Source organism: Anolis carolinensis, chromosome 1, assembly GCF_035594765.1.
Source record: "Anolis carolinensis isolate JA03-04 chromosome 1, rAnoCar3.1.pri, whole genome shotgun sequence".
Classification (NCBI taxonomy): Eukaryota; Metazoa; Chordata; class Lepidosauria; order Squamata; family Dactyloidae; genus Anolis; species Anolis carolinensis.
Genome location: NC_085841.1, coordinates 86,284,908 through 86,311,775, shown reverse-complemented (window position 1 = coordinate 86,311,775; position 26,868 = coordinate 86,284,908). Strand labels below are relative to the sequence as shown.

The 26,868-nt window shown below is 37.4% G+C and overlaps 1 protein-coding gene across 13 annotated transcripts in view; it reads left to right on the top strand.

Moving 5' to 3' along the window:
- The window catches only part of eya4 (EYA transcriptional coactivator and phosphatase 4), a 138,009-nt gene that overhangs the window by 84,712 nt on the left and 26,429 nt on the right, over window positions 1-26,868 (top strand). For 5 of the 13 annotated variants that reach the window (XM_062978456.1, XM_008114552.3, XM_008114553.3 and 2 more), the window contains 10 exons: window positions 1,892-1,960; window positions 4,659-4,754; window positions 9,723-9,789; window positions 13,224-13,366; window positions 13,480-13,623; window positions 15,387-15,466; window positions 15,591-15,774; window positions 20,954-21,090; window positions 22,975-23,058; window positions 25,404-25,493. In XM_062978456.1, coding sequence (XP_062834526.1) covers window positions 1,892-1,960; window positions 4,659-4,754; window positions 9,723-9,789; window positions 13,224-13,366; window positions 13,480-13,623; window positions 15,387-15,466; window positions 15,591-15,774; window positions 20,954-21,090; window positions 22,975-23,058; window positions 25,404-25,493 — 1,094 coding nt within the window. Of the gene's footprint in view, window positions 1-1,891; window positions 1,961-4,658; window positions 4,755-6,750; window positions 6,772-9,722; window positions 9,790-13,223; window positions 13,367-13,479; window positions 13,624-15,386; window positions 15,467-15,590; window positions 15,775-20,953; window positions 21,091-22,974; window positions 23,059-25,403; window positions 25,494-26,868 lie in introns of those variants that run through there. The other 8 variants (XM_003223295.4, XM_003223294.4, XM_062978480.1 and 5 more) reach the window with 5 other exon arrangements.

Below are 26,868 nucleotides of genomic sequence, written 5' to 3'. Positions count from 1 at the left end.
CCTGTGGTCAAATTCAATGGAAATTGACTGTAGAGTTCTTCTAGAGGACCTAGATGTCTCTGAGGTAGAAAAAGTAGTGTTATCTTCATTTGCAGTTTTTCCACTTTTACAGGGGCCATGCATCCATAGCTCCAGTGAATGTGTAATTGTATGTTTGTATGTATGTATGTATGTATGTTATGTATGTATTTATATATGATTTGGTTGCATCTGGTTGTTATTATTATTATTATTAAGTAAAGAATGACAGTATGATTACTATTCCGATGTTTGTTCATTTTTTGGTGCTGGTGATCGACCGTTATATATATATATATATATATATAATCATACTGTCATTTTTTACTTTATAACAACAACAACTTCTTATAACCTGCCTCCATCTCCCCGAAGGGATGGCTTACATGGGGACCAAGCCCGAAAAACAAGTGTACAAGAAATAAAATAAGCCGCTCCGAGTCCTAGGGGAGTGGTGGCATATAAGTTTGAAAAATAAATAAATAAATAAATAAATAAAAACACATAACAACAATATAATTAAAAGCAATCAAAACCACAGAATAAAAGCATCATAAAATACATCAATGAGCATAAAAAGATTGAAAAGTGGGATAAGTAAAATTGCAAGGGAAAGGAGCAGGGATTGTGCAAAATGCAGGACAATAGGATGAGGAATGGAAATAAAGTACTGGAAGCCAGTACAGTAAACAGTTCAGACTGGGAAGAGATAAATTATGAGCTGACCAATTGTTCAAAGGCACGTTGAAACATCCATGTCTTCAAGTCTTTAGGGAATGTGGACAGGGTGGGGGCTAGTCTGATTTCCCTGGGGAGAGAGTTCCAGAGCCAGGGGGCCACCATTGAGAAGGCCCTCTCCCTGGTCCCCACCAATCGTGCTTGTGATGGAGGCAGGAGCGAGAGAAGGGCCTCCCTGTCAGATCTAAGAGCCAACACCAGTTCGTAGGGAGAGACACGGTCACAAAGATAAGCAGGACCCAAACCATTAAGGGCTTTGTAGGTCATGACCTTCACTTTGAATTGGGACCGGAAATTTATCAGCAACCTGTGGAGCTGCTTCAGAAGAGGCATCATATGCTCCATGTAACTAGCTCCTGTTAGCAATCTGGCTGCCGACCTTTGCACCAGTTGCAGTTTCTGGGCCATCTTCAAAGGCAGCCCCATGTAGAGCACATTGCAGTAGTCCAATCTAGATGTAACCAAGGTGTGTTGTATAGCTTGTCCTTTAGGAGTGTAGAAAGCTGGGATTTACATTAAATGAATGAATGAACTATGAAACATATATTTGTACATATCAGTGTATCTAAATTAGACTTTTGATATCCAAGATACCACTTCAGCAAATCTTTGAAATGAGCACACTTGATTGGTCTTGGATTTGGGACATTATTTTGTGTGAAGAGCACATTTCCTCCCAAATTATGTCATGCTGCTGACCAAAACACATAGGTCTTCTCAATCTTGGGGTTTATCCAGTGGTTGGAGGCATTTGTCTCACATTGCAAGATATCTTTTCCCATCAAAAATGAGGGGAAAATTGTGAATATTCTTTCATCCCTAGTTTGGTAATATCAAACTGCAGACATAATTTTGAAAATATTTAACTTGTATAGTTTGGTATGACTGGAATCATTGCAGAAACCAAAATTGTGATTATTTCCTAGTCTAAAATAGTGTGATAATGTTTCATTTTTTCTTACTGAAAATTATTTTTGTACATTAAATAGACATAACAAATTGTGTAATACCAGTTCAACTGAGTTTATTGTACAACATCCTGAATTCATTTGATCTAGGACAATATATAATTATAATAAATCAGGTTGCATAGGTATTCAGGCAATGAACAACTGTATACCATTCCAATTCTCAGGAGACAACATGACTGTTTTAAACACTGCAGACTGGTTGCTGAGTTGTAGCACTCCTTCTTCTGCAACAAGTATGAGCAATCCTGGTATAGTGCATGTGTGTGGCTGAGTGGTGTGTTAAGTATCTGATACTTTGCTTTGTATTTTTATTTCTCATTATATCTCATTCTGCTTTTCAGAACACTTTTGTAATAAGAGAAATACATTTCATGGCATTTACTGAAATCAGATCATTTTGGATCTTATTTACAAAAACTATTGTGGAATTGCAGCGCATAAAATATGTTATTACTATTCAAAGATATATTTGTAGCTCACCTAGCAGAAAGTGAAATTAGTGCTTCCTTGTCCTCAGAAATAATGGATTACTTGTAATTCCTGGGTGTGTTGTTAAGTTTTTTCTTTCACAAAAGGAGTGGCGTTCCAACACATTGAAACCTCTCAAAACACTCTTGCTCTGTTATGTTGTCAAAAGACTGTATTATTTTGGGAAATTCACATACATATACCTTTACTGGCCTTTTCTAGTCATACACCCTTTCCTAATCTCATTAGAGGATTATACTATATATAGCAAAATGAAGTAGTAAGAATAAGGTTAGATTCCTATTACACAAAAAGAGGAGCATGCCAACATTTGACAGCAAACATTTTTATCTAAACTTAGGAACATGCACATTGGAACAATTTGGTCAAGTAAGTTTTCGAGAAATAAACACACATTTTTGAATATTATAAAATGCCTTGAAACGCTTTTACTAAATTGTATCTAGGAATAATTATGCTTTTTGTTTAACATACAGCTCCCCTTTTCTGATGGTTTTACTGTTTATGGATGTGCAATGAAGGATTCTGGAGGCAGCTGCTATTTATCTTTCCCATTGTACTCAGCTATATACATCTACACTGATCACTCAATGCAGTGTTAAAGCAGCTCAAGAACCTGGTGTTTAAATGATGCATGGTGTGAAAGCATGCAGCCGTGCACATTAAAGGCTTTAAACCGCAATAAGCAAAGTCAGGGGTACTCCAAAATAGAGCCCATAATGTGCATCAGCATGCTTAGGTGTAAACCACATCAGGCGATTAAGGGACGAGACCTCTGGTGATCTACACTTGCAATTGGGGCAGGGGTAGTTGGAAAAATACCGAAATCCTCTACTGCCATGAAGCCAAAAATACTATGGAAGCTGGAGCTGGGTTGTAGCTAATCTCTCAGGTGTGTTCAAACACTGCCAAACCCACAACCCTGTTCTAGAGCTTCATGTGTAATCACCCCCATGTTGAAATCACTTTCTGTCAGCTTTACTCCTCCTTAAGTGGTCAGTTTTGAGGTGCCCACAGTAACACATTAGTGTATTATCTAATGATTTACTAGTTTAAGCTTTATTGCTTTTTATTGCAGATATATTATTGCATTCCATTACTGAAAGTATGTGTTTTTCTAGCCCTCCTTCTTACCTTCCCAACCCCAATACGGATCCCAGATAGACAGAGGAAAAAAACGGTAATGGAAGACTTTTAAAAGTCTTTGTGAAAAGGAGCGTCTTTCTCAGAGGCTTTGTTGGCTGAGGTATTCCTGAGCAGAAGGGATTGTGCTGACATAAGGGCTGCTCTGCTGGGAAAAGAAAAACACCTGCCTATTCCTTACCCCCTGCAGCCAGGACATCTTTGAGTCTGGATTGCATTTTTACTTTCTCACTGTTATTTCTCTCCAGCAGTCCCTAAACCCAAAGGTCTCACTCATCACATCTGAGCATTTTCCCCACTTCAATCCACTTTAAATGCAGTGACTGCCTCCTGCAGAATTCTGGAGTTTGAAGTTTAGGGAGGGACCTTTAAACTGCTCAGCCAGAGTAGCCCTGGTCCTCCTTAAACTACAAGCCCCAGAATTCTGCAGGAGGCAGTCACCACGTTTAAAGTAGACTGAAGTAGAAAAATGCTCAAGTATGATGAGGCCACTGGAGAGGACTTCAAGGGCATATTAGAAAAATGCTCTCTCATTCTGCTAATAGGCGCCTTCCATTTGCTGCAAGGAAATTACATAGAGACCTGCCCATGAATAGATTTGCTAGTGAAAATCCTATTTCAGTTTCCCTGTCACAGAAATGTGCAAGTTTCTGGAAAGGTTATTGCATCCCACATAGTACGTGAGTAAAAATCACACATTCTTTTTGTAAAAGATCATTGGGAAGAATGCTGTTTCACCACCACCTGAATCCTTTTGTAGTCTTCACTAGTTTATAGACACAAACTAGTAAAGATGTACATGAATCTACTTGATTGATGTACATCGTGACTTATCATTCAACAGTTGATTGAATGGTTTACTCTAGGCGAGATTAACTAAGAGAATATAAAACATATTTATTAAAGAAATGTTTGGATTATATATTTTGTGTAGTTACAATTCTAAGTCTATTTGTGACTTTCTACCACATATTAATTTTATCTAGAATAAATCAAGCTATCTTACAATTGGTTTTATTGCTCCAAAATAGTTTTGTCTACTATTTCTTTGAAATATATTCTGACTTTCATGGCTGGAATGTGTGCTGGAGTTACATTAAGATTTATCTGAATAAATGGTAAAAACAATAGGAGCATGGTTTTAAAGCTCTGATTATGAAATAGTCCGTTTTATGATATATGATCAATGTGTTCATACTTTTGTTAAACCACAAGGGTAGATTTTAATTATTATGATTATTATGGTAACGTGAGTTCATTTAGAAGTAAAATGCCTTGTTTACTTATTCTTCTATATAGTGTCTCTTCTTGCAGTCAAAACAGAGCCTATGAATAGCAGTGAATCAACAACAACAACAAGTGGAGATGGATCTCTGGACACTTTTACTGGATCAGGTAAATATTCTCATGATTCTGTCAGATCCCAATTGACAGGGTTTAAACAGTTTTTATTTATAATAGAAAACAGTATAAACACTATTTCCAGTAATGAGAAAAAGTTTGCAAATAGGAAAGATTTTTAAAAATCCCATCATTTTACAATGACTCTCATGAATCAAAACCATTCTCTTTCTAACTATCCCATAGGATATATAGAGAACCATTTAAGTGTCTTTTAAAACAACACAAATAAAAATAAGACAAACAATCAATACATAAAGGTCAGGGTAGGTACCAAAATAAGTTAACTTCTAATTATATCAACTCAAAGAGAATAACTAAAAATAGGTGTTTAAGTTAATAGATAGGTCTGGAGGGTAGAGTTTCAAAGGCTCGACCCTATATATGATAGGGCCCTAATTATTATTCATCAAACTAAACAGGATTACAAAACCAGTTCTGATCATTATGGGGCTCTATCAATTTACTGTCAGAAAGATAGTCTACAAATGGAAAAGGTTCAAGAATAAATTCAGTCTATACAGGTGCAGTTGTCCTATGAACAAACCGAAATCCAAGAAGTTTCAAAGGACCCCAGAGGAGTATCCAAAGAGCTGCATGTCACTATCATAAAAAAAATCTTGACTCAAGCATTTTAAAAGCCTGAACAAGCATATTTGTGGGAAGATGCTAGGAGGAAATCAGCCAAAAGGGGATTTTTTTTGTGTGTCAGTAAGAAATATTACATTTGGCAGTAAAATACTGAATTCAAACAAAAGAACTCCATGCCAATTATCAGGCATTGAAGTTGAAATATGGTTATTGGGCCTGCTTTGCATCTTTGCAGCTGGAGAGATTGCAGCTATGGATTTTGAAGTTCATCTGAGGAGAGTGTCAAGGAGGGAGCTGGACATTAATTGAAAGTACATCATGCAATTTGACAACATTCCTAACCATATCATAGAATCATAGAATAGTAGAGTTGGAAGAGACCACATGGGCCATTCCAACTCTACTATTCTATGATTCTATGATATGGTTAGGAATGTTGTCAAATTGCATGATGTACTGGTATATAAGTAGATATACCAAAGAATGGGTAAAGAAGAAGAAATTTCATGTTTTAAGATGGCCTTGTCAAAATCTGGACGTATACCCTATCAACATAATGTGGCAGGAACCAGTGCAAACTGTTCATGCCAAGAGGGCTTTAAAAATCATTAAGTTGAAACAATATTATAGGGTGGAATGGGCAAAAGTTGCTCAAAACCCATGTGAAAAATTGGCATTTAAAGAAATATTCTAGAAGTCATATCTGATCAAGAGGGTGCCCACTAGATACTGAATTGGTTCATATATGAATATTGCCTATAGAATGCATTGTGAATAAATCAATGTTGAAAACACATAATGGTTGTCAATTGTTTTTTATATAGGATGATGAGGTTAAATTAATATATAATATTTAGATATTTGTGACCTTCCTAAAGTGTTCACAAACTTTTTCTTGCTTCTGTAAGAATTCATAACCAATGCAAGTGCTTTCTGTAGTCAAGAATCTACTGGCCGATATTACATAGTCAAAGGAACCATTTCATGGCACAATTAAAAGCGACTGCTAAGTGGGAAGTATCAGAAATATGATGCCATGTGGAGAAATTTTCTTAGTTCTATTTAAAGTAGAACTTCATGTTGATGGTAAAAAACTTGAAAATAAATTGAGACAAACATGTATCGAGTTTTGATTGATGAGTTTTAGTTTGTTCAACATTATAATGGGAACAAATTGTTTCAGAAAATGAGGCCAACCACTTTATACTGTTAGACCTATGTCCATCCTGTCTGATTACAGTTGGCAGGAAGGCTGGAGAATTGGGTGTTGGAGGTTGCAAATGCTTCCTTGAGAGAGGGCTGCATTCCAATCCCTTTAAAAGAAGCAACTGTAAGACAGTGAAGAGACCATCATTGGACTCCCACCACCCAAGATAGGCCATGTATTCTTCCTTTTAAAAGTTAAAGTTTTAAAGTTAAGGTGAGTGTTAGAAGCACAACTCTAGGATTTCTTGTATGAAGGTGATTACAGGGATCCATTCCAATCTGGATTCAGGCCTGGTTATGGAACAGAAACAACCTGGGTCAGTTGCTTCTGCTGGGAACAGGACATAGAATGTGTTGTCAAAGGCCTTCATGGCCAGAATCACTGGGTGGTTGTGCATTTTCCGGGCTGTATGGCCATGTTCCAGAAGCATTCTCTCCTGACATTTGCCTACATTTGTGGCAGGCATCCTCAGAGGTTGTGAGGTATATTGGAAAACTAAGCAAGGGAGGTTTGTATATCTGGAAGGTCCAGGATGGGAGAAAGAACTCTTCTCTGTTGGAGGCCAGTGTGAATGTTGTAATTAATCACCTTGATAAGCATTAATGGCCTTGCAAGCTTCATTCCTGGCTGGGGGAATCCTTTGTTCAGATGTGTTAGCTGCCCCTGATTGGTTCATGTCTGTAATTCCTCTGTTTTCAGAGCATTTTTATTTATTTACTGTTCAGATTTTAGAGGGTTTTTTTTTATACTGGTAGCCAGATTTTGTTCATTTTTATGGTTTCCTCCTTTCTGTTGAAATCGTCCACATGTTTGTAGATTTTAATGGCTTCTCTGTGGAGTCTGACATGGTAGTTGTTAGAGTGGTCCAACATTTCAGTGTTCTCAAATAATATACTATATCCATTCACACTGACCTTCAACAAGAGTTCTTTCTCCCACCCTGGACCTTCCACAGATATGTAAACCTCCCTCACTTAGTTTTCCAATATACCTCACAACCTTTGAGGATGCTTGCCATAGATGTGGGCGAAACGTCAGGAGAATGCTTCTGGAACGTGGCCATACAGCCTGGAAAATGCACAACAACCCAGGACATAGAATCCTTGTTGGTTTTCTTAGATTTCTCATTTACTACCATTGCTGTGGGCTGTTTGGTGGACTTGAGGTACTGTTCTGCAGTAGTTTTGGACCTTTTTGGCTAAATATTCCCAAGATACCCTTCTGGTGGAATGTTGTTTGGTCTCTTGACCATTGGCCTGTGTACTACCATTCCGTACTCTTTGCTAAGCTGTTTAACATTTACAGGATGCCATTGGTGGAGCTTATCCAAAGTTTTGGGGTTGGCAGTCATCAATAAGCTTTCTTTCAACAGATGCCAAGGAATCTGTATGCATTTTGAATAGTTTTCAGGGTGGAAATAAGGATTAGATGTAGATAAATAAATTAAGGTTCAATTCAGGTAAGATGGGGGTTCTGTTGACAAGTGGGGCTGAGATTACAACTTTAGATGTTGTACTCCCTTTGAAAGACCAAGTTTGTACTTTGGTTTTAGGTGCTGTGTTTTTTCTGGGAGGGGAGGCATCTATATTAATACTCATTCAAAAATTGAGAGCTCTTTAATTTTGTATTTACAAAACACACAACTAGTGAAATCTTGGTACTTCTGCTTGCAGAATCATGTAATTCCTTTTACTTGTCTCATATTGCTTGAATTCTGAATATGATAAATTAGACTTGTATCTGCTGCCTTTCATCATTTATATCAAACTGCTTCTGGGATTCTCCTTCCTCTGTAGATCTCTACTTTTTCACAACTTCAAACGGATCCCCTGTAGTTAAGTACATTTCAATATTGCAAGCATAAATTTTATAATCCCTGCCTTTTTGCCTTTACATATTGAGAACTAGACTGGAATTAGCAGCTGTCATTGTTGTTCTATCACCTATGGTTAAATAGGAATGCAGGAACTCTGCTAGTTTGATGAATCATCAGCAACAATATGGTCTCAGAAACCACATTGGTTTCTGAAACTGGGCCTATAACTGAAATTTGTTGGATGAGAAGGTGTTCACCACTTTTCAGGGAAATATTAATACTGGTTCAATTAAGTCCCAGGGCCCATCTACACAGATCAAATACCACAAAGCTGATCCTGATTGGAGAACTTTAGATCAGCACTGCACGAGTCCACCACAGCTGGCTTGGTGACTGTTAGGTGTTGCAAGCAGTGCTGACTTTTTTCACAAGACACCTGTTCTTTGGGGTTGGCTGTTTTTTGTTTGTTTGTTTGTTTGTTTGTTTTACTGATCTTACTACCTACTTAAGACTCCTACCCTTCCCTAAAAGCCACTTTTGATATTTAGGAGACTCTATAGAAGAGAATGAGCTGTAATACTGAGCACTGCAGTGAAGAAAGTGGGGTTAACATACCAGAGATCCTGCCATGTAAAATCAGTAGTGCTTTCTCAGTACATTTGGATTTAACCAATTTAATATAAAATGTTATGTTTTTGTTCTCATTACAAATAAGTAAAAAAAAACTAATCTACAGTGTCTTTTATTACACTACTTGCTTTCACATGCTGGTATTAATAATATGTGTCCCTTTGGTTATCCTGTTAACCTTTGGCCCTTTTTGGTCATTCTGTTAATTGGTTTTTCTTATTAGGGCTAATATTTCATCTGGTTTGTTTGCCAATTCACAATTGATTGCTTATCCAGAAATGGTTAAATATTTGGTCATAGTAGTTCCTCAGTTGATTAAACTGTACTTGTTGCTAAATAAATCTTTATTAGAATAAGTAGCATCATTCAAATTAAGTATTTATGGTAGAGTTAATATACTTAAGGTGAATGTTTTATCATGTGTGTCATATATTCTCCAAAACAGGTTTACCAAATACTTGGTGCACTAACTTAAAAGAGTATTGGGCTGTATTAAGTTTTGTGTGTCTTGTTCTGCAGGACTGATGAAATGTAATTCGATGGGGTCTAAGCCATGTTCTATATTAGACAATAACAGACAATAATTTGAATGTTATCTGTACCACATTGATTTTGATCTGAGGAAAATTGTTCAACATGCTTCAAATTATTTATAAGTACAATTTTGTCTGTAAATATTCCATTAAATTTGTTCTTCTGTATCCTTTGTATTTTACAGTAATAACAAGTAGTGGCTACAGTCCAAGATCATCACATCAGTACTCAACACAGCTGTATCCCTCCAAGTTAGTGAGCATGCATCTTTTAGTGTTTTATTACATATCATTTATCTCAGATTGTTTATTAGTTTCTAGATTTTTGTTAGGGGACTGCACACGATTACTGGGTTTTATAGAAAATGACTTCTGAATTTCTCTTGAGATTCCATACATTTTTGTTTTTAGAGAAACATCATTTTTCTGAATACATTCTTAACTAAAACTTGATGTTTCTTGGCAGTGGGTTGGATTGGATGGCCCATGAGGTCTCTTCCAACTCTATGATTCTATGATCCTATGATTCAATGATACTTAAAAATGCAGTACCATTGATGTCAGTTGTTGTTTCCTCCTTAAAATAGCAGTGGGATTACTACAAATACTAATTTCCATGCAACATTTGATTCAGTGGGTTTTCTCTAGTTCGGACTAGCAATTCATTTCACAGTGAAATTAAGATCATATGGAGTTACAGGAGAAGTTCCATTTTGATCACTGAATTAGTGTTCAGCTTCCTTAACTTATTTAACCAATAGATTGCAAAATCCGTGTAAAATGTTTTTTAAGAGAAATAGAACAGAGTATGCTTAAATAACTCATATAGATACAATTACTTGTGTATTTCAGTAATACAGTAGAGTCTCACTTATCCAAGCTAAATGGGCTGGCAGAAGCTTGGATAAGCGAATAGCTTGGATAATAAGGAGGGATTAAGGAAAAGCCTATTAAACATCAAATTAGGTTATGATTTTAGAAATTAAGCACCAAAACATCATGTTATGTAACAAATTTGACAGAAAAAGTAGTTCAATACACAGTAATGTTATGTTGTAATTACTGTATTTACAAATTTAGCACCAAAATATCATGATATATTGAAAACATTGACTACAAAAATGGCTTGGATTATCCAGAGGCTTGGATAAGCGACGCTTGGATAAGTGAGACTCTACTGTACCTTGTATTATCCCATCCGGTGTTGATTTCCATTTCGGGCAAAGTTTTTACTACAGGCCACTTACACATAATATGTGATAGACTGATAACTCAGTAGAACAGCAAAAGAGTTATGGTGGATCACACCAAAGGCCCATCTAGGCCCGTATTTGGTTCTCATAGTGGACAGCTAGAAACCTCCAAGCAGGAGAGACGTACTGCCTCTGATACTGAAATAATATGTAGCAGTCCCTGTTAGTTTTATCTTCCATTAGTATCTAATTCTCTATTAAAACTGACCAATGAGTACCTATCTTGTATTCCAAATTCCATAGTTTAACTAGCCATGTACACAGTTACTCCCTTTATCAACCCTAAATTTCTCACCATATCAGTTTCAATCAATGACTACAGATGTTAGTACACAAGTCAGAAACAACAATTCCTATTTAGCACAGAGTGCATAGCTGTATATCCTTTTCTTATTTTCCATAATATTTTATCAGTTTTATTTCAGTCTAAAAATATGCAAACACTGTTAACTTTCCTCATAGGAAATGGTGCCAGCCTCTTTATCGTTTAATCATTTTTCTGCACTTTTTTCTAGTAATACAATATTGTCTTTAGAACTATACATAATGTTCCAAGGATGGTTAAAGAGAGGATTCTCAAGAAACCATCACAATATTGACAGCTATATTTATTTGTGAATCCTTAGGATTTAATCTGATTTGTTTTAATACTAATGATGTTTAATGATATTTTCATATTTGTATATTTTAAAATTTATGGTGATGTTTTTATGTTAAGCTGCTTTGAGTCTCCTGTGAGAGATAAAGCGGGGAATAAATAAATATGATAATAATAATTCATAATATGGAAAATAGTCCATTAGGGAATCCCAACTTTCTAATTTTGAACAGTCTGGGTAGGCTCTTTCAGAGATCATTTCTGCATTTTAACTTGATGTATGCTGATCTTAGACATTGACATTGTTTTCTGTTATCTTCTCCATCCATTCCTCATTCTTTGCTACATTAATTCATATTTATTTGTTATTAATTTTAGTTAAGGTTATGTATTGCTTTTGTATGTATAATGCAACATTGAATTTTGCCATGTTGTACACTGCTCTGAGTCCCCCTCGGGGTGAGAAAGAGCGGTATAGAAATGCAGGAAATAAATAAATAAATACAGTACAGCCCCGCTAATTCTAATGTTCGTATTATCTGAGGCAAATGTCCTCCCCCCCCCCTCGCTCTCTCACTTACTCACCCCGCCAGGTCCCGGTGCTGGTGAAACCCAGCCGGGTGAGTGAGTGAGGGACGGAGAGCGGGCAAGTGAAGGAGGGCAGCAAAGGCCCTCACTCTCTCACTCCTTCACTAGGCCGTGCCCCGGGGCTGCCGGGACCTGGCCTGGTGAAGGAGCCTAGGGACGGGGGGCAGACTAGTGAAGGAGGGCAGAAAAGGCCCTCCCTCGCTCATGCTCTCGCTCCTTCGCCAGGCCAGGCCTCGGGGCTGCCGGGACCTGGCCTAGCGAAGGAGCCGAGGGACAGAGGGCGGGCAAGTGAAGGAGGGTGGCACTGGGGCTTCTCTAAATCGGGCCTCCCTGTTATCCGGGGAGTTCGGTTATCCGAGATTGGGCTCACCCTTTATCTCGGATAACCGAGAATCTACTGTACCTAGATGTACAAATTAAGGAATACTTTCAGACGTTGCATTCCTTTTCATATTCATGAGGAGAAGAAAGCAAGATGGAACAGAGTGAGGCCAAGTATTTTAATCTTACACAAAGTAAAAGTGAATGAGTAAGAGTAAGCATTCAGTCACCCACTGCAATATGTTTCACTGGTTCATTTGAATTTTGTACAGATCTATTGGAAATGATGGCCCATGTTGAGTTTGCTTTCTACTCATGCATTTCCCTCTGTTTTCTTGCTCTAACATTTAGATATTTGCTGGTAGAAAAAAGGAAATCTGCAAAATGATTTCCTAACCTAAGTATTTCTAAACACAGAGAAGGGAAGAATTTGACACACTTAATCCAGTTCTGAGTGAAATGCTTTGCATTTTAACATATACATAGCACCTTTTAGAAAGGTTCCCATTGATTATTATGCCTATCAGATAAAATGAGTGATGCAAAATTCAGATGTACAAAATACAAACTTGAAACTGACATTTGAGGTCTTTCTCTTCTGTTGTATGCTTTTTATTGGCATCTTATTGTTACTATACATTCCAGTGCTTAAGCACTCTAGAAATGATGCTGTATACTGTTAAAACCAAATATTGGAGAATTTTAGTGGGCTCTACCATGACAAAAAGAAATTTCAAGTACCAAAATTTCGCTGGTGAAGTTTTTTGCCATTATTTATCTCTATCCTACAAAAGGCCTAAAATGTGTGATCATGGTCCTTTACTTCTGTAATCAATTCTAGTGGTGGGGGAAATTTCTTTGTTTGCATTGGATTTCCATCCATTTATTGTATCACCACTAACTATATTTTTCTCCTTGCTGTCTAGGCCCTATCCACATATTCTGTCTACTCCAGCAGCTCAAACAATGTCTGGCTATGCTGGTCAGACACAATATTCTGGAATGCAGCAGCCTGCAGTATATACAGCGTATTCACAGACTGGGCAACCTTACAGTTTACCTACTTATGGTATTTCCAGTTGTTCTTTATTACGTTGCAAGAATTATATATTTGGCATAGCAGACTCCTGTGAGCTTTCCTTTCAATTGTAAAAAGAAGTTGAAAATTAATTTCTTATACAGATTTGGGTGTAATGTTGCCAGGCATCAAGACGGAAAGTGGACTTTCACAAACACAATCACCCTTGCAGACTGGGTGCCTTAGTTATAGCCCAGGATTCTCCACACCGCAGCCAGGCCAAACACCATACTCATACCAAATGCCAGGTCAGTTCTTTTTCCTAGTTGTGTTTTTAGTTTTTCAGGCTTCTACTTCTTTATTTGTAGGATATGTTATAATCCGATAGGTCCTTTCACTACAGGTATCACGAGTTTTTGTTTCTTCATTATATTATGGCATTTGATCTAGATAATTTTGCTGTATTGAGTATTTGGAATCTCATATATACTTCAAACTCTTGTGACAACTTTTTAAAATTTAGAGCAGGAATAGGCAACTTTGATTGGGTATGGGGGACAATATCACCCTGAGATCTACCATGAGCCACACATTGCCATGCCATGCAAATTCAATGGTAAACTGGGGGAAGCCTTTAAAATAGTGGTTCTCAAACTGGGGTCCCCAGATATTTTTGCCCTACAACTCCCAGAAATCCCAGCCAGCTTACCAGCTGTTAGGATTTCTGGGCGTTGAAGGCTAAAATCATTTGGGGACCCCAGGTTGAGAACCACTGCTTTAAAATAACTAGGAAAGGCTCTGTTAATGGGATTTTCCTGACATGCTGCTGGCTTTTGATGGCAAACAACAAAAACTCTTATAACCATATTTTGCATGTATTAATGGCTTTAGAGGGTTGTGACTTACGCTTGCGGTATAGTTTTGTAGAAACCCTGAAGGGCCTAAGGGACTGCATGTGGATTACAGTCCAAGTGCTGTTTATGTCTGCATATAACAACATAAAATAATGTTGTGAAATGCTGATATAGCCATACTAGTGATATTACTGCTATAGGTGAGATCAACATTGTACAACTATCTGATCATTAGTACAAATTTGGTAGTATATTTCTTAGTTGAATGACTTTCTACTCCTGCCTATTACCTTAAAGTATTTAACTTAAAAGTGTAAGGAGTTTTATGAGGACATGACATTATAAATGTAGAACTCCTTCTGAGCAACTGGATAAAATAAATTATACACTTAGAAGAATTAAAATTGTTATTTCCAAAATGATTTCCCTTCTTGCTTGTTTTCTTGAAGAGGAGAAATATGAAATGGCCATATTGACAATAATGTTTTTGTAATAGTTACCTTGCGCTTTTATAATATCTAACAAATGAAAATGATACAGATAGGTTTTCTCTCATCTCTCTTCCGTTTTAGTCCAATAATAAAATTAATGAGTTCCAGTTCCTTTATTAAGCTTTCAATTTAAAAGATTTTGGATAAGGGAGACTGGGAAACCATTGACTTATTGAAACTGACCATTCTGAGCAAGTGTACTCATGATGGACTAGTGGAACTTTGGTTATATGAAATTTGCATTAAAATTTGTATCTATTAAACATTTGCATTTAGCTTCTAATTTCATAAAAGTGGTAATAGTCTCCATACTATACCTGCATATTATTGAAACTGGGTTCCCAGCAGGGAAAGGCCAGATATCAGTGCAGGGACAATAAGCATGAGCAGGCTCATTCATTCATAGAATGAGGTTCAAACATATTATCATATTGAACTGGTTCATTAGTGCTTTGGTGAAGCTGAATTGCTGAATGTAAATGTAATGGTGGTAGAAGGGAATTAGCCTGTTAGCAATTTATTACATGTTTAAGCAGAGAATGCTGTTGCTCTTTATACATAGTAATAAATTACAAATATCTTTAATAGAAGACTGGGCTGACATATCTGCAGGTTTAATGTACATGTTCTTTATATTTTAATATTGTTACTTTTTTGTTGCTAATTTGCTTGCATCATAGTAATGTATTACTTAGTTCTTATAGGGAATTATTCTTTTATCTCTAGGTTCTAGTTTTACACCATCATCCACTATTTATGCAAACAATTCAGTCTCAAATTCTACGAACTTCAGTAGTTCACAACAGGTATGATAAAAAAAATTCTATAGAGCTCAAGCAAATTATTATGTAGTCTATTTAGCATTTTTAAATATTCAGAATGGGCAGAATTGTACATGAATTTTAAAAAACCTAGTTTCTACCATTCCAGGAATATCCATCCTATACAACTTTTGGCCAAAACCAATATCCACAGTATTATTCACCATCAACATATGGAGCTTATATGACCTCAAACAACACTACAGATGGTACCTCTTCATCCTCATCAACATACCAGCTTCAGGACTCTCTCCCTGGGCTAACCAGTCAACCAGGTACAGACCTCCATCCAGGTGAAAACATGTTTTGAGAAATTGTATTCTGCATTGCAACTGCATTTTAATTGTTATAGCTGTTTAACAATAATGAATTCTAGAATTTAGAAAACAGGAAAGGAAATACATAGGCATGGAAGTAAGATGGGAATGAAAGAGAAAGGCCAATTTTGGAGCAGTTGAATCTGAAAGCCAAGGTATATGCTTAAACCTGTTAAAAAAAACTCAATAGTACACTTACTTTCTGGATCTGCTGATTTTTTGCTTATAGTATTGCCAAATGTGGCAGCTATTTACCCCTGATTGTGCTGTTTGCTGTACGCAGCATGTTAGAGATTTTTAAGTATTCAGTAAGGAACTGCTTTTAGTAGAAAACCACTATAGGATCTTGATTTGGATAGATAAATTCAATCTAGAACGGGGACTACAGCTGTTTGTTTCTTGGTCCATTTGTCTTAACTGGACTGGACAGTTTAAACACACTTGTTCAAAAATGTGACCATATAGTGCAGTTTTAAGCCAACTCAAGGCTGTGGTGGCCACAAAATGCACACTACCAATGTGTGCTGCATCTAAGAGTAAACAAGTTTCAGAAAAGTCTGAGTTCAGCCGAACTGCAACAGATCTCAGTGTATTCCAGATCCCAGGCAACATTGGCTTCACAAATTTTGAGGCACATTGTAGACAACGACCTCTGCTGAAGCACAGTAAAGAATCTCAGTCAGGGGCTGCCAATAATGCCCCAAGAGCATAGGCAAGAGGGGGCCAATCAACCCCCTGGGAGAGGTAACTGATAATTCACAGGCAATACTAAATAAGCTTACACATATGGATGTGATATTTGTATAATATCTAACCCATTTAACTCTATGTATATGAAATACATATGTGCAAGAACTTAACGAGAACTTTTATGTTGTTATACATCATAACACTTTTATTATTATTTATTATAAATATGTTATAATAAACAGTGCTATATAGTAACACGATGCATTATTGCATATTTTATAGCAGAATTTGATATTCTACTATAAGATACTAAGAATAAATAGGTTGGTTGAAAAGAGTTCACAGTATTCTGCACTACATGATAAAGAAGTGCTATAAAATATTCATGGCTCCACATTCAAAACATTGCACTCCTTTTAGACGGGTATATTTTTAAAGTGTTACTGAAGGGTAGAGGCATGTAGTGTATTTTCAGAGTGGGTGTAACACTGTATACTGTTGGATGATCACTTCTGTTACAAGATGTAAGTGGACAAACTTGAATTTCAGGTACAAGGCCTATTCGTTACACCTGTGGTTTGAAAGGCTTATAAAATCTAGAATTGCAAATTATTATATATTGTAACACATTATTTTATAAGGCAAGTTATTTAACATATAAATATGATACTTCTGTAAATATGGTCAATATGATCATAGAGTAGAGTTCCTGACCCCAAGAGTAACTTGCCTTCGGAGCAGTGAGGGCGACCACTTGCACTCTGGATCCTTGCCCTTCTTGGCTATTAAAACTTGCCAGAGGTGGGTTGGCAGATTTGTTTGCAAGGATAATCAATGCCTCATTGGATCAAGGCAAATTTATAGTGAGGCCAATATTGAAGAAAGCCTCCCTTGACTCCACAGTTTTAAATAACTTCAGACCAATCTCGAACCTCCCTTTTTTGGGCAAGGTCCTAGAGCAGTTGTTTGCCTCTCAACTCCAGGGATTCTTGGATGACACTGATTTTCTGGACCAATTGCAGTCTGGTTTCAGACCTGGGTACAGCATTGAGACGGCTTTGGTCGCCTTGATGAATGACCTTGCATCGATCATGGTATCTTTCTGGGGCAGCTCTCTGGAATGGACCTTTGCTGTGGTTCCGCAGTTCCCAGTTGGTGAAGCTGGGGGATACCTGCTCAGACCCCTGGCCATTGACCTGTGGGGTCCTGCAAGGTTCCATTCTGTCCCCCATGCTTTTTAACATCTACATGAAACTGCTGGGAGAGATCATCTGGAGTTTTGGAGTTTGGTGCCATCTCTACGCAGATGACACCCAACTCTACTACTCTTTTCCACAAAAATCCAAGGTAGCCCTTTGGATATTGGATCAGTGTCTGGCTGCTGTGTTGGGCTGGATAAGGGCGAACAAGCTGAAGCTTAATCCTGACAAGACAGAGGTCCTCCAGGTTAGTCGAACGTCTGACCGAGGTATAGGGTGGCAATCTGTGCTCGATGGGGTTGCACTTCCCTTGAAGACACAGGTCCGCAGCTTGGGGGTCCTCCTGGCCTCAACTCTGACGCTTGATGCTCAGGTGTCAGCAGTGGCCAGGAGGGCCTTTGCCCAATTGAAACTTGTGCACCAACTACGACCTTACCTCGTGAAGTCAGATCTGACCATGGTGGTCCATGCCTTAGTTACCTCTAGATTGGACTATTGCAACGTTCTCTATGTGGGGCTTCCCTTGAAGATGGCTCGGAAACTCCAATTGGTCCAACGTTCAGCAGCCAGGCTACTAACCAGAGTGAACTACAGGGAGCGGTCAACCCCCCTGTTAAAGGAGTTCCATTGGCTGTCGTTTATTTTCCGCAAGTTATTACCTACAAAGCCCTGAACGGTTCAGGATCTGCCTGTCTTCATGACCGCATCTCCTCCTATGAACCTGCAAGACCCCTTCAATCATCAGGAGAGGCCCTCTTCTCCACTGTCACAAGCGTGGTTGGTGGGGACAAGAGAGACGGCCTTCTCTGTGGTGATCCCCCCAGCTCTGGAACTCACTCCACAGGGAGATTAGGCAAGCACCCACTCTCTTAACTTTTAGGAAAAGCTTAAAAACTTGCCTTTTTTTCATGACAGGTCTAGTCCCTGTGATTAATACTATATCCGTTGCACTTTATTCTATTCCTTCAGCTGGAAATAACTCCAACGTCTACCTCATCCCAAGTCCCTTACCAATTGTAGCACTTTGGTCACCTACTTCATTCTCTAGTTTATAATATTCATTCCATGCACTTTTATGTATTTTATTTATTTATTACAATATTTATATCCCGCCCTTCTCACCCAACAGGGGACTCAGGGCGGCTTACAATAAAACGCATATATAAAAATTGTACAATACACTATAAATCAGTTAAAAAAAATTAACTTACATGAGACATTCATAAAACGCATTATAAAATACAGATAGGCATGTTCAAGTTTAAAAGACTGGGTCTGTCAATTGAGTTCCAGCGTACACAATAGTAATTAATGCTGCTAATTGTTATTCGAAAGCCTGGCCTCACAACCAAGTTTAAACCTTCCTACGGAAGGATAGGAGCGAGGGAGCCTGCCTGACTTTTGGCCCAGTTTGTTTTTATGAGCTTGCTCAGGTTTTTAAACTACCTGTGTTAATCTTGACACGATTGTTATTTTACTATGTTTAACATGTATAACTGTATTTTATTTGGATGTGTTTTTATTTTCTGATTACTTAATCAACTGGGCTTGGCCCCATGTAAGCCGCCCAGAGTCCATTTGGGGAGATAGGGGCGGGGTGTAAAAATAAAGATGATGATGATGATTATGATTATTATTATGTGGAAACAAAACAGTGGGTCAAAAGTTTCTGCAATTTTTCAGATATTTGTTGTTGTTGTTCCAGATGCAATATCAACATTTTTCCAAAACTGTACAGTTTGAAAGTAAAAAACCGATGCTTACTGTCATTCACTATGTGCAGAAAATCACTATGTACTTGGGACACATGTGCAAAATGCAAAACTAAATTTTGCATTATATCGCTATACAAAAACAGAATGAAGGTTGTACATTGCGGTGATATGAAAATCCATAGAGACAAATAGAGAATTTGAGAGACTAGAAATCATTAGGCTGATAAAGTAGCAATGATGACGAAAATTTGTATTGGCTCATTCTTTGAATTCTGGAATTAAAACTATTCTCTTTCTTGATCACTATGGTGTGGAAAACTGAAGTACTGTCATATACAATGGAATGCACTAAATAAAACCAGGATTTAAAGATTTCTAAGGCTTCATCATGCCACAAAACTATATCTATATCTATGATGAGGCTACAGACTATCTTATAAGCACCTTCTGGGTTACCTTGTTTCTTTTGGAAAGTCAGGTATGCGTTCATATTACTGGATCTAACCTTGAAGGTTTGGCATTCCGCCCAGATAAAGAGAAACCGTGGTTATAGGCTGCAGATAAACTAAAGGCTGTAATATTCTGTCTTTAGATTTATTTATTTTTTGCTAAGAGTTCTAAGAGTCCATTGCTCTTTACTTTCAGCAAATTATATTTTAAAGTAGAATTAATTCCTGTACATTTTTATTGGTGGTCTTGTTTTCTTAAAAGATATGACTCAGGGAAGAATTGGGGTGTTTTTTTATAAAGAATTGTGAGATGATTTTAAACAAATTTCAGTGTAGTCCTGACTTCCACATAAGAGGTTTGAAACTATCTACATCTGATCCTAGCAGCTTTTTGTGCAAGCCAAACCCTCTTCACTCTGTGTGTTAGTATGAATTAAATTCATTTACCCCAGTGTCTTTTTAGCCCACATTCCATAAGCAGAGTCTTGGAACACATTTTTCAGCCAATCACTTCTCCATTAAACTTCTATCTCTATGTGCATACACAACTATTCTTAGTGTTTTGATGAAGAGGTTTACTCAGAATCTTAGAGGGCAGGACACAGTCTCTAGTCCAGATAATAAAATGAACTTCAGTCTCAAGTACTTTCTTACAGAGGCAAATTCAGGTGTGATATCTTCAATAGATAGTGATATTCTTTGTTCCTGGCTTCACATATGAGATCGTTGAAGAACTGGTATTTCATCCACAATATGAACCCTCGCTTCAAATCCCTAACAGTGCCTCAGTGTGTAGAAATGTTGTTCTGATGGTAGTCAGGGTTGCCGCAACAACTACAACATGTTTGGTAAGACTCGTAGCAGCCCTCCCCATACATTAGGGGTTATGGGTGCAATTTTAACACACACACACACACACACACACACCTGTTTTAAGTCAGAGTAAGTATTTAATTATTATTTTAAAATGAAATTCAACTAGACACACCTCTAGAAAGTTTAGGAGGGGGAGGTAGATTTTAAAAAATTGAAGAGTTTTAAAGTATCTGAAAGTCTGCAGTGTTAAATGCTCCCCCCCCCCCCGAACTTTTTATGTTTACAGGAGAGTTTGACACTGTGCAGAGCCCCTCAACACCAATCAAGGATCTTGATGAAAGGACATATAGAAGCTCTGGGACAAAATCAAGGGGCAGAGGACGTAAAAATAACCCATCACCCCCTCCGGACAGTGACTTGGAGGTAGGTTACTTAGAAATGAAGCCACTCTCAGTTGTAACACACAGATAAAGAAATATTTGTGTGTGTCTTTTTTCCAGCAGAAAATCAAGTGTTAGAATGTGATCCAAAATGCTATTCATTTTCTTAAATTTCTGTTGAATTTGGGCTAGGTAAAGTATGACCCTGGGGTCATATGTGACCCCCCAAAGGCTGGTTTTTTTTGTGGGGAGCAGTTCTTGACCCCACTTGATTTCCTTTTTCTGGTCTGAATGGGGAGGGGGTGAATTAAGGTAAAGGTTTCCCCTGACATTAAGTCCAGTCGTGACCGACTCTGGGGGTTGGTGCTCATCTCCATTTCTAAGCTGAAGAGCCGGCGTTGTTCGTAGACACCTCCAGGGTCATGTGGCCGGCATGACTGCATGGAGCGCCGTTACCTTCCTGCCGGAGCGGTACCTATTGATCTACTCACATTGCCATGTTTTCGAACTGCTAGGTTGGCTAGGTTGGGGGTGAATTACCTATGCTAAAATACTCAAAGAAAAACAATTCTGGATTGTATGAGGACAAATAAATTGAAACTTAATCCAGATAAGACAGAGGTATTTCTGGTCAATTAAAAGGAAGATCAGGGAATTGGAATTTCAGCCTGTGTTGGATGGGGTTTCACTTCCCCAAAATCCTAGATTTGTAGCTTGGGCGTACTCTGGGATTCAATCCTGAATCTGGATCCTGTCTTTTGGGTCACTCATTCTTTGAGACATTGGATCTGGCCATGGTCATACCTGCCTTAGTGACATCCTGTTTAGACAGCTGTAGTGTTATATGTGGGGCTGCCTTTCAAGAAAGGTTGGAAACTTCAGCTATTGTAAAGAGCTGCAATGAGAGTTTTGATTACAAGAACGATACTACTTACCTATTATAACAGCTCTATTTTTATATGGCTCTTGTAAAGAGCTGCAGTGAGAGTTTTGATTACAAGAACAATACTACTTACCTATTATAACAGCTCTATTTTTATATGGCTCTGGCAGATTCTCTCTCTGTCTCTCTGAGCCTCCTAAGCCCCAAAATTGTCAGAAGAGTCCCTTCTTAGCCCAGACATCATCACAAGCATGATTGGTGGGGACATGAGAGAGGACCTTCTTTGTAGCTGCCCTACACTCTGAAACTCCCTTCCAAAGAGCTCAGAAAGGCCCCTCCTGCTTTCCTGCCATCACCAGAAAAATACCTTTTTACTCCAGAAGGCTTTTTAAAAGGTTCTGAAATAATGAGCTAAGTGTGTTTGATATTTTGAATTAAATTATTTTATAATTTTTTACCTTTTCAAATATAGATTTAAGTAATTTTGATAGTTTAATAAAAAAATTAATATTCATTTTTATAGGTTTTCAGGTGGATTTTAAAATGCTAAGTCTACACATGTCCCAATTTTGGGAGAAAGACAAATGAGGATGAGCATGGTGATTCATATTAAAATAGTTTGCAGGGCTCCCCCTGCCCTGTTTAGTATAAAAAATGTTAAAAGCAAAACCAGAAATAAATTCAAATCCATTTCCATAGTTTGTTTTTGTTTTGCTTTTAGCAGTTTTTTTTCTTTGGAATATTCTGTGAGAGTATACTTCCCTCTGTGTGTGACGCAGTCCTCAACTATTACCAAAGAGCAATTGATTGTTGGACTTACCAGTGTTTCCCATCTCTAGAGCAAAGCATGAGACATTCCAACTTAGAAGACAATGTAGCCTTACTTTCAGGACTGAAGCATCAACCCAAGTAGTGGAGTCTAGATTGTATGCTCTTAATTACATTCTGTTTCTGCATCATTAACTGTTACCATGAAGGTTTGTTTCAGCTGAGGTTTTCTTACTGTTTTATATGTACTGATTTTGGTAAATGTTTTTGTTTCAGCGAGTATTTGTTTGGGATTTGGATGAAACTATCATCGTCTTCCATTCTCTTCTTACAGGCTCTTATGCACAAAAATATGGAAAGGTATGTGCGATATGAATTGCAAACATTTATTTTAAGACTTATTTAAATATATTCATTTATTATTTCATTTTTGTTTAATGAAAGTATTAATTCAACCATAAGTTATGTTCTTAAATTCTTTGAAGACTTCTACAGAATTCATATGCTTTTTGCATATAAATGAACATTTTTTGAACACTCACATTCCTCTCTTGTTGCTCTATATATTACCTTACGGTGTTTTTCTGACTCTGCTGCCAACTTTGAAGATACAAAAATACAAGTAAGAGTGAATCAAAACTGCTTTATAAAACACACACACGCACACACACACACACACATATATATATATATTAATCAGGCCCTAGACTAGACCTATATTAGTCCTGTAAATTATTACATGTAAAATTTGTCAGCACCCTGACCAAACCCATCTAATGAGAGAGCCTTCACTGTGTCTTTAACAGTTTTATCTTCCTAGCTAATTGAAACAGAAGAATAAAATACATATCCCAAACATATCCAATGATCATTGCCTCAAGGAAACAATCCAAATGGTATTAGTATTAACATATAGTTCTCTACTGGTTAGAGCAGCATAGAAAAAGTGGCCTGCGAGCTGCTTATTAGCCCCAGCTTGCTTTTATCCTTCAGGCCCTGCAACCCCAACTGCCCCAAATAGCCAAAGAATCTGAATCACAACTTCTAGGGGCTTCTAGTTTGCTTTGCAACCCTCATGTGCACACCAGTGGAGAATCCTAGAAATGCTGCCTGAATGTAACTTATGAATAATTTGTGGGATGGACACCAGGTTGGTTTTTATGCTGCAATCCATTAGGTGTAAACCTAGAGATGGACAACTGCTTCACCCTTAAGTAAGAGGGAAACTAACTAGAGCCAAACCCCAATGGATACAAAGAGCCTACTGTAAAATAATTTATTCAGTTGTTTTACACTAAAACTGATCAAAGCATTTTCCTTGAGGATAGTACTTGGTTTTCAAATGCTTAATTTCAGCTTTAAGAGAAGAAGTAGTCATTTTACAAGATTCAGATTCTTTTCTTTGACCTGACTCCTCAGAACCTAAATGTTAGCTCTCCTGGGATATTTTTACTTTGTTCCCTAAGAGCCATTCTAGTGCATGCCCAATGTAATGCAGAAGTCAGCAGGCAGACTGTCTGGCTCCAAGTTATGCCCACTGCTAACTCAACCAAAGGCATTTGTATTTTGAGACAGGGAAGTGTTACAGTTGATTTAGCCTCCCTTGCAATGCTGGCACTCTCTGGCTAAGGGTCATGTTTGCAAGAGCCAATGAACGAAGAGACCTGTGTCTCTGTATACCCATGCATCTGTGTGTATCCATACACATGCAATACATCTTAATGGTGGTGAGTCCTTTGAAGTGCTTGTAGTGATAGGATGGCACTATTCTTGTGTGCTTCAAATTGAACTCTTGTTGTAATTTGGCAGTTGAAAATACTTAAATGTTTGTTTCTCTGCTTATTAACTTGCTTTCATGTTTATTTTAAAAGCCAGGACAAGTTCAGCACCACATTTTTCATATAGTTATAGCTGTATGTAATTTGCCTCATGTGTAACTGAAAACTGCCTTGGCCTGGGGACAGGGGACGGTATTTTTGCCATTGATTACATGATATGCTCTAATGTGAATGTTGTGTATTAAAATATGTAGCAATATCCAGCTGCTCATTTGTGTATCTTGATAGCCTACATATTTGCTCCATAGATTCATTATGAGAGAGAGATAGCTTAGCCTGTTTCATTATAGAAAGGACTCCTGTGGCATTTAATGTCTAGGTATATTTCAGCATCAGCTTTTATGAATTAGACCTCACTTCTTGCATGGAGCCCACATCAGAGAGACGTTTATACAAACATGGGGAGTGGGGAGTGAAAAGTAACAGAATGCAAAACATTTGTTGTACTGCACTGTGCAATCCTGTCCATATGTACTCAAAAGTAAGGCCCATTGAGTTCAGCGTGACTTACCCATAATAATACTAGGATTGGGTTGTTGTGAGTATTCCTGGCTGGATGGCCATGTTCCAATACTAGGATTGCATTTCTTGTTTAGCACCTTGTTGCTACCGTTTGCATTTCATTTTTCCATTAAAATTATTCACATTCTTTCAGGTGATGTGTCTGTGTTTTCTCTACCCTCCTCTCTTTCCTCAAGATGCTTCCATAGAGGAGGCAAGGTCCAAGAATACTTTTTGTGAGGCACAACTTATGATGCAGTTGTGACCAAGTTGGAATTTTTTTAGTCTGCTCTATATTGAATTATAATGTCCAACAGTTTATTTTATTCAACAATTTACATTATACTCTTTCGTTTACCCCCAAAGGATCCGCCTGTTGCAGTGACTCTTGGACTTCGGATGGAAGAAATGATTTTTAATCTTGCTGATACGCATTTGTTTTTTAATGATTTGGAGGTATGTATCTTCAGACTGTATATAAAGCATCCTGCACATGATACCTTGTTTTGTGCTAATTGTCAATTGCTAAAAAAAAAAAAAAGAATCTTAGAGAAGGAGGTTTCTGGCTTGAATTCTTTTGCCATTGGTTTCTTCTATTATTGACAGATAGGAAGCCATTGACTGTTAGGAATATCTGATAATATTTATGAAGTGTTTATCTCATTTTGTGAGCTGCTTAAATATTTTGAGCTGTAAAAATTAATTTGAACTGTTTGGAACTGATTGCTGTTCAAAATAAGCCAAATGGACTTCTACTTTAAGAAACTGTCTTTAAATAGTTCCAGGTTCTTTTTAGTTACATTTTCCTTTTGTTAGTTACATCTTATAAACCCTTGGGTTTTTTTCTTCCTGGTTACTTAAAATATATCGGAAGAAGATTTTAGACAAAATAAAGTAGTAACTTCGTACAAATTTCCTGTAGTATTCTTTTTTAAACAACTTTTTACTTTAACAGCTTTACACTTTTTTCTAACAAGGAAAATATTCCTTATACACTTGGCAGACAATCTGCAACAATTTTACAATTTTCTGTTGTCCATCTTCTAGCCTGTAACTTTTAAGAGCTGCTACATAATAGGATTTTTGTTTTTACTGGACTGAGTCATTGTTTTCATTGGATAATGAAATTACTGACAATTCCAAAAAGGATCACTTTTGTGGGTCACTGGTAGGTTTATGCTCCTCATTCTGAGACATTCCTGTAAGGAACTAGAGATACTGAGAAATTATTCAAGTTAATGTTGCAGCAGTCCGTTATTGTTTCTGAATTTGTAAACACCCAGTAATGAAAAATATATTTTATCTCTCTTAGTTTTGAACTTGCACAGCCAGTGGCCCACTGAGACATGAGTGTAGCCAGTTCTGTAGCAGTTTTGAAAGGTATTTTACCTCACATTAAAATCAACAGAGAGCTCCTCCACCCCGTTCCTATGCCATCATTATTGTGATCAAACACCAATATCCTGTTATTATGGTAGTAGACCATGAGTTTCCACTGGGAATGGGAGGGATGTAATTTAGACTGATACTCTAAAAGCACTTGGATTATAAACTAATTAATTGCTTATGGTGCTAACTCAGTTAAATTGTGTAAATCCAAGTATTTTCAGAATTTAAGGCTAAAACCTGGGATTAGATGTTCACAGTAGAATATTTTGCAGATCCTGCCCCCTCCTCCAGAATGTTATGAAAATGGTTATAATTGAGGGTACTGTATTTTGGGGGGAACTGTATAAGGCAAAAGAACTATATTCAGTCATGAAAAACAAGAAGTGTTAAAGTAATGTATTGAAAGAATAAGTTATATAATCACAGAACAGGGGGAGCCATC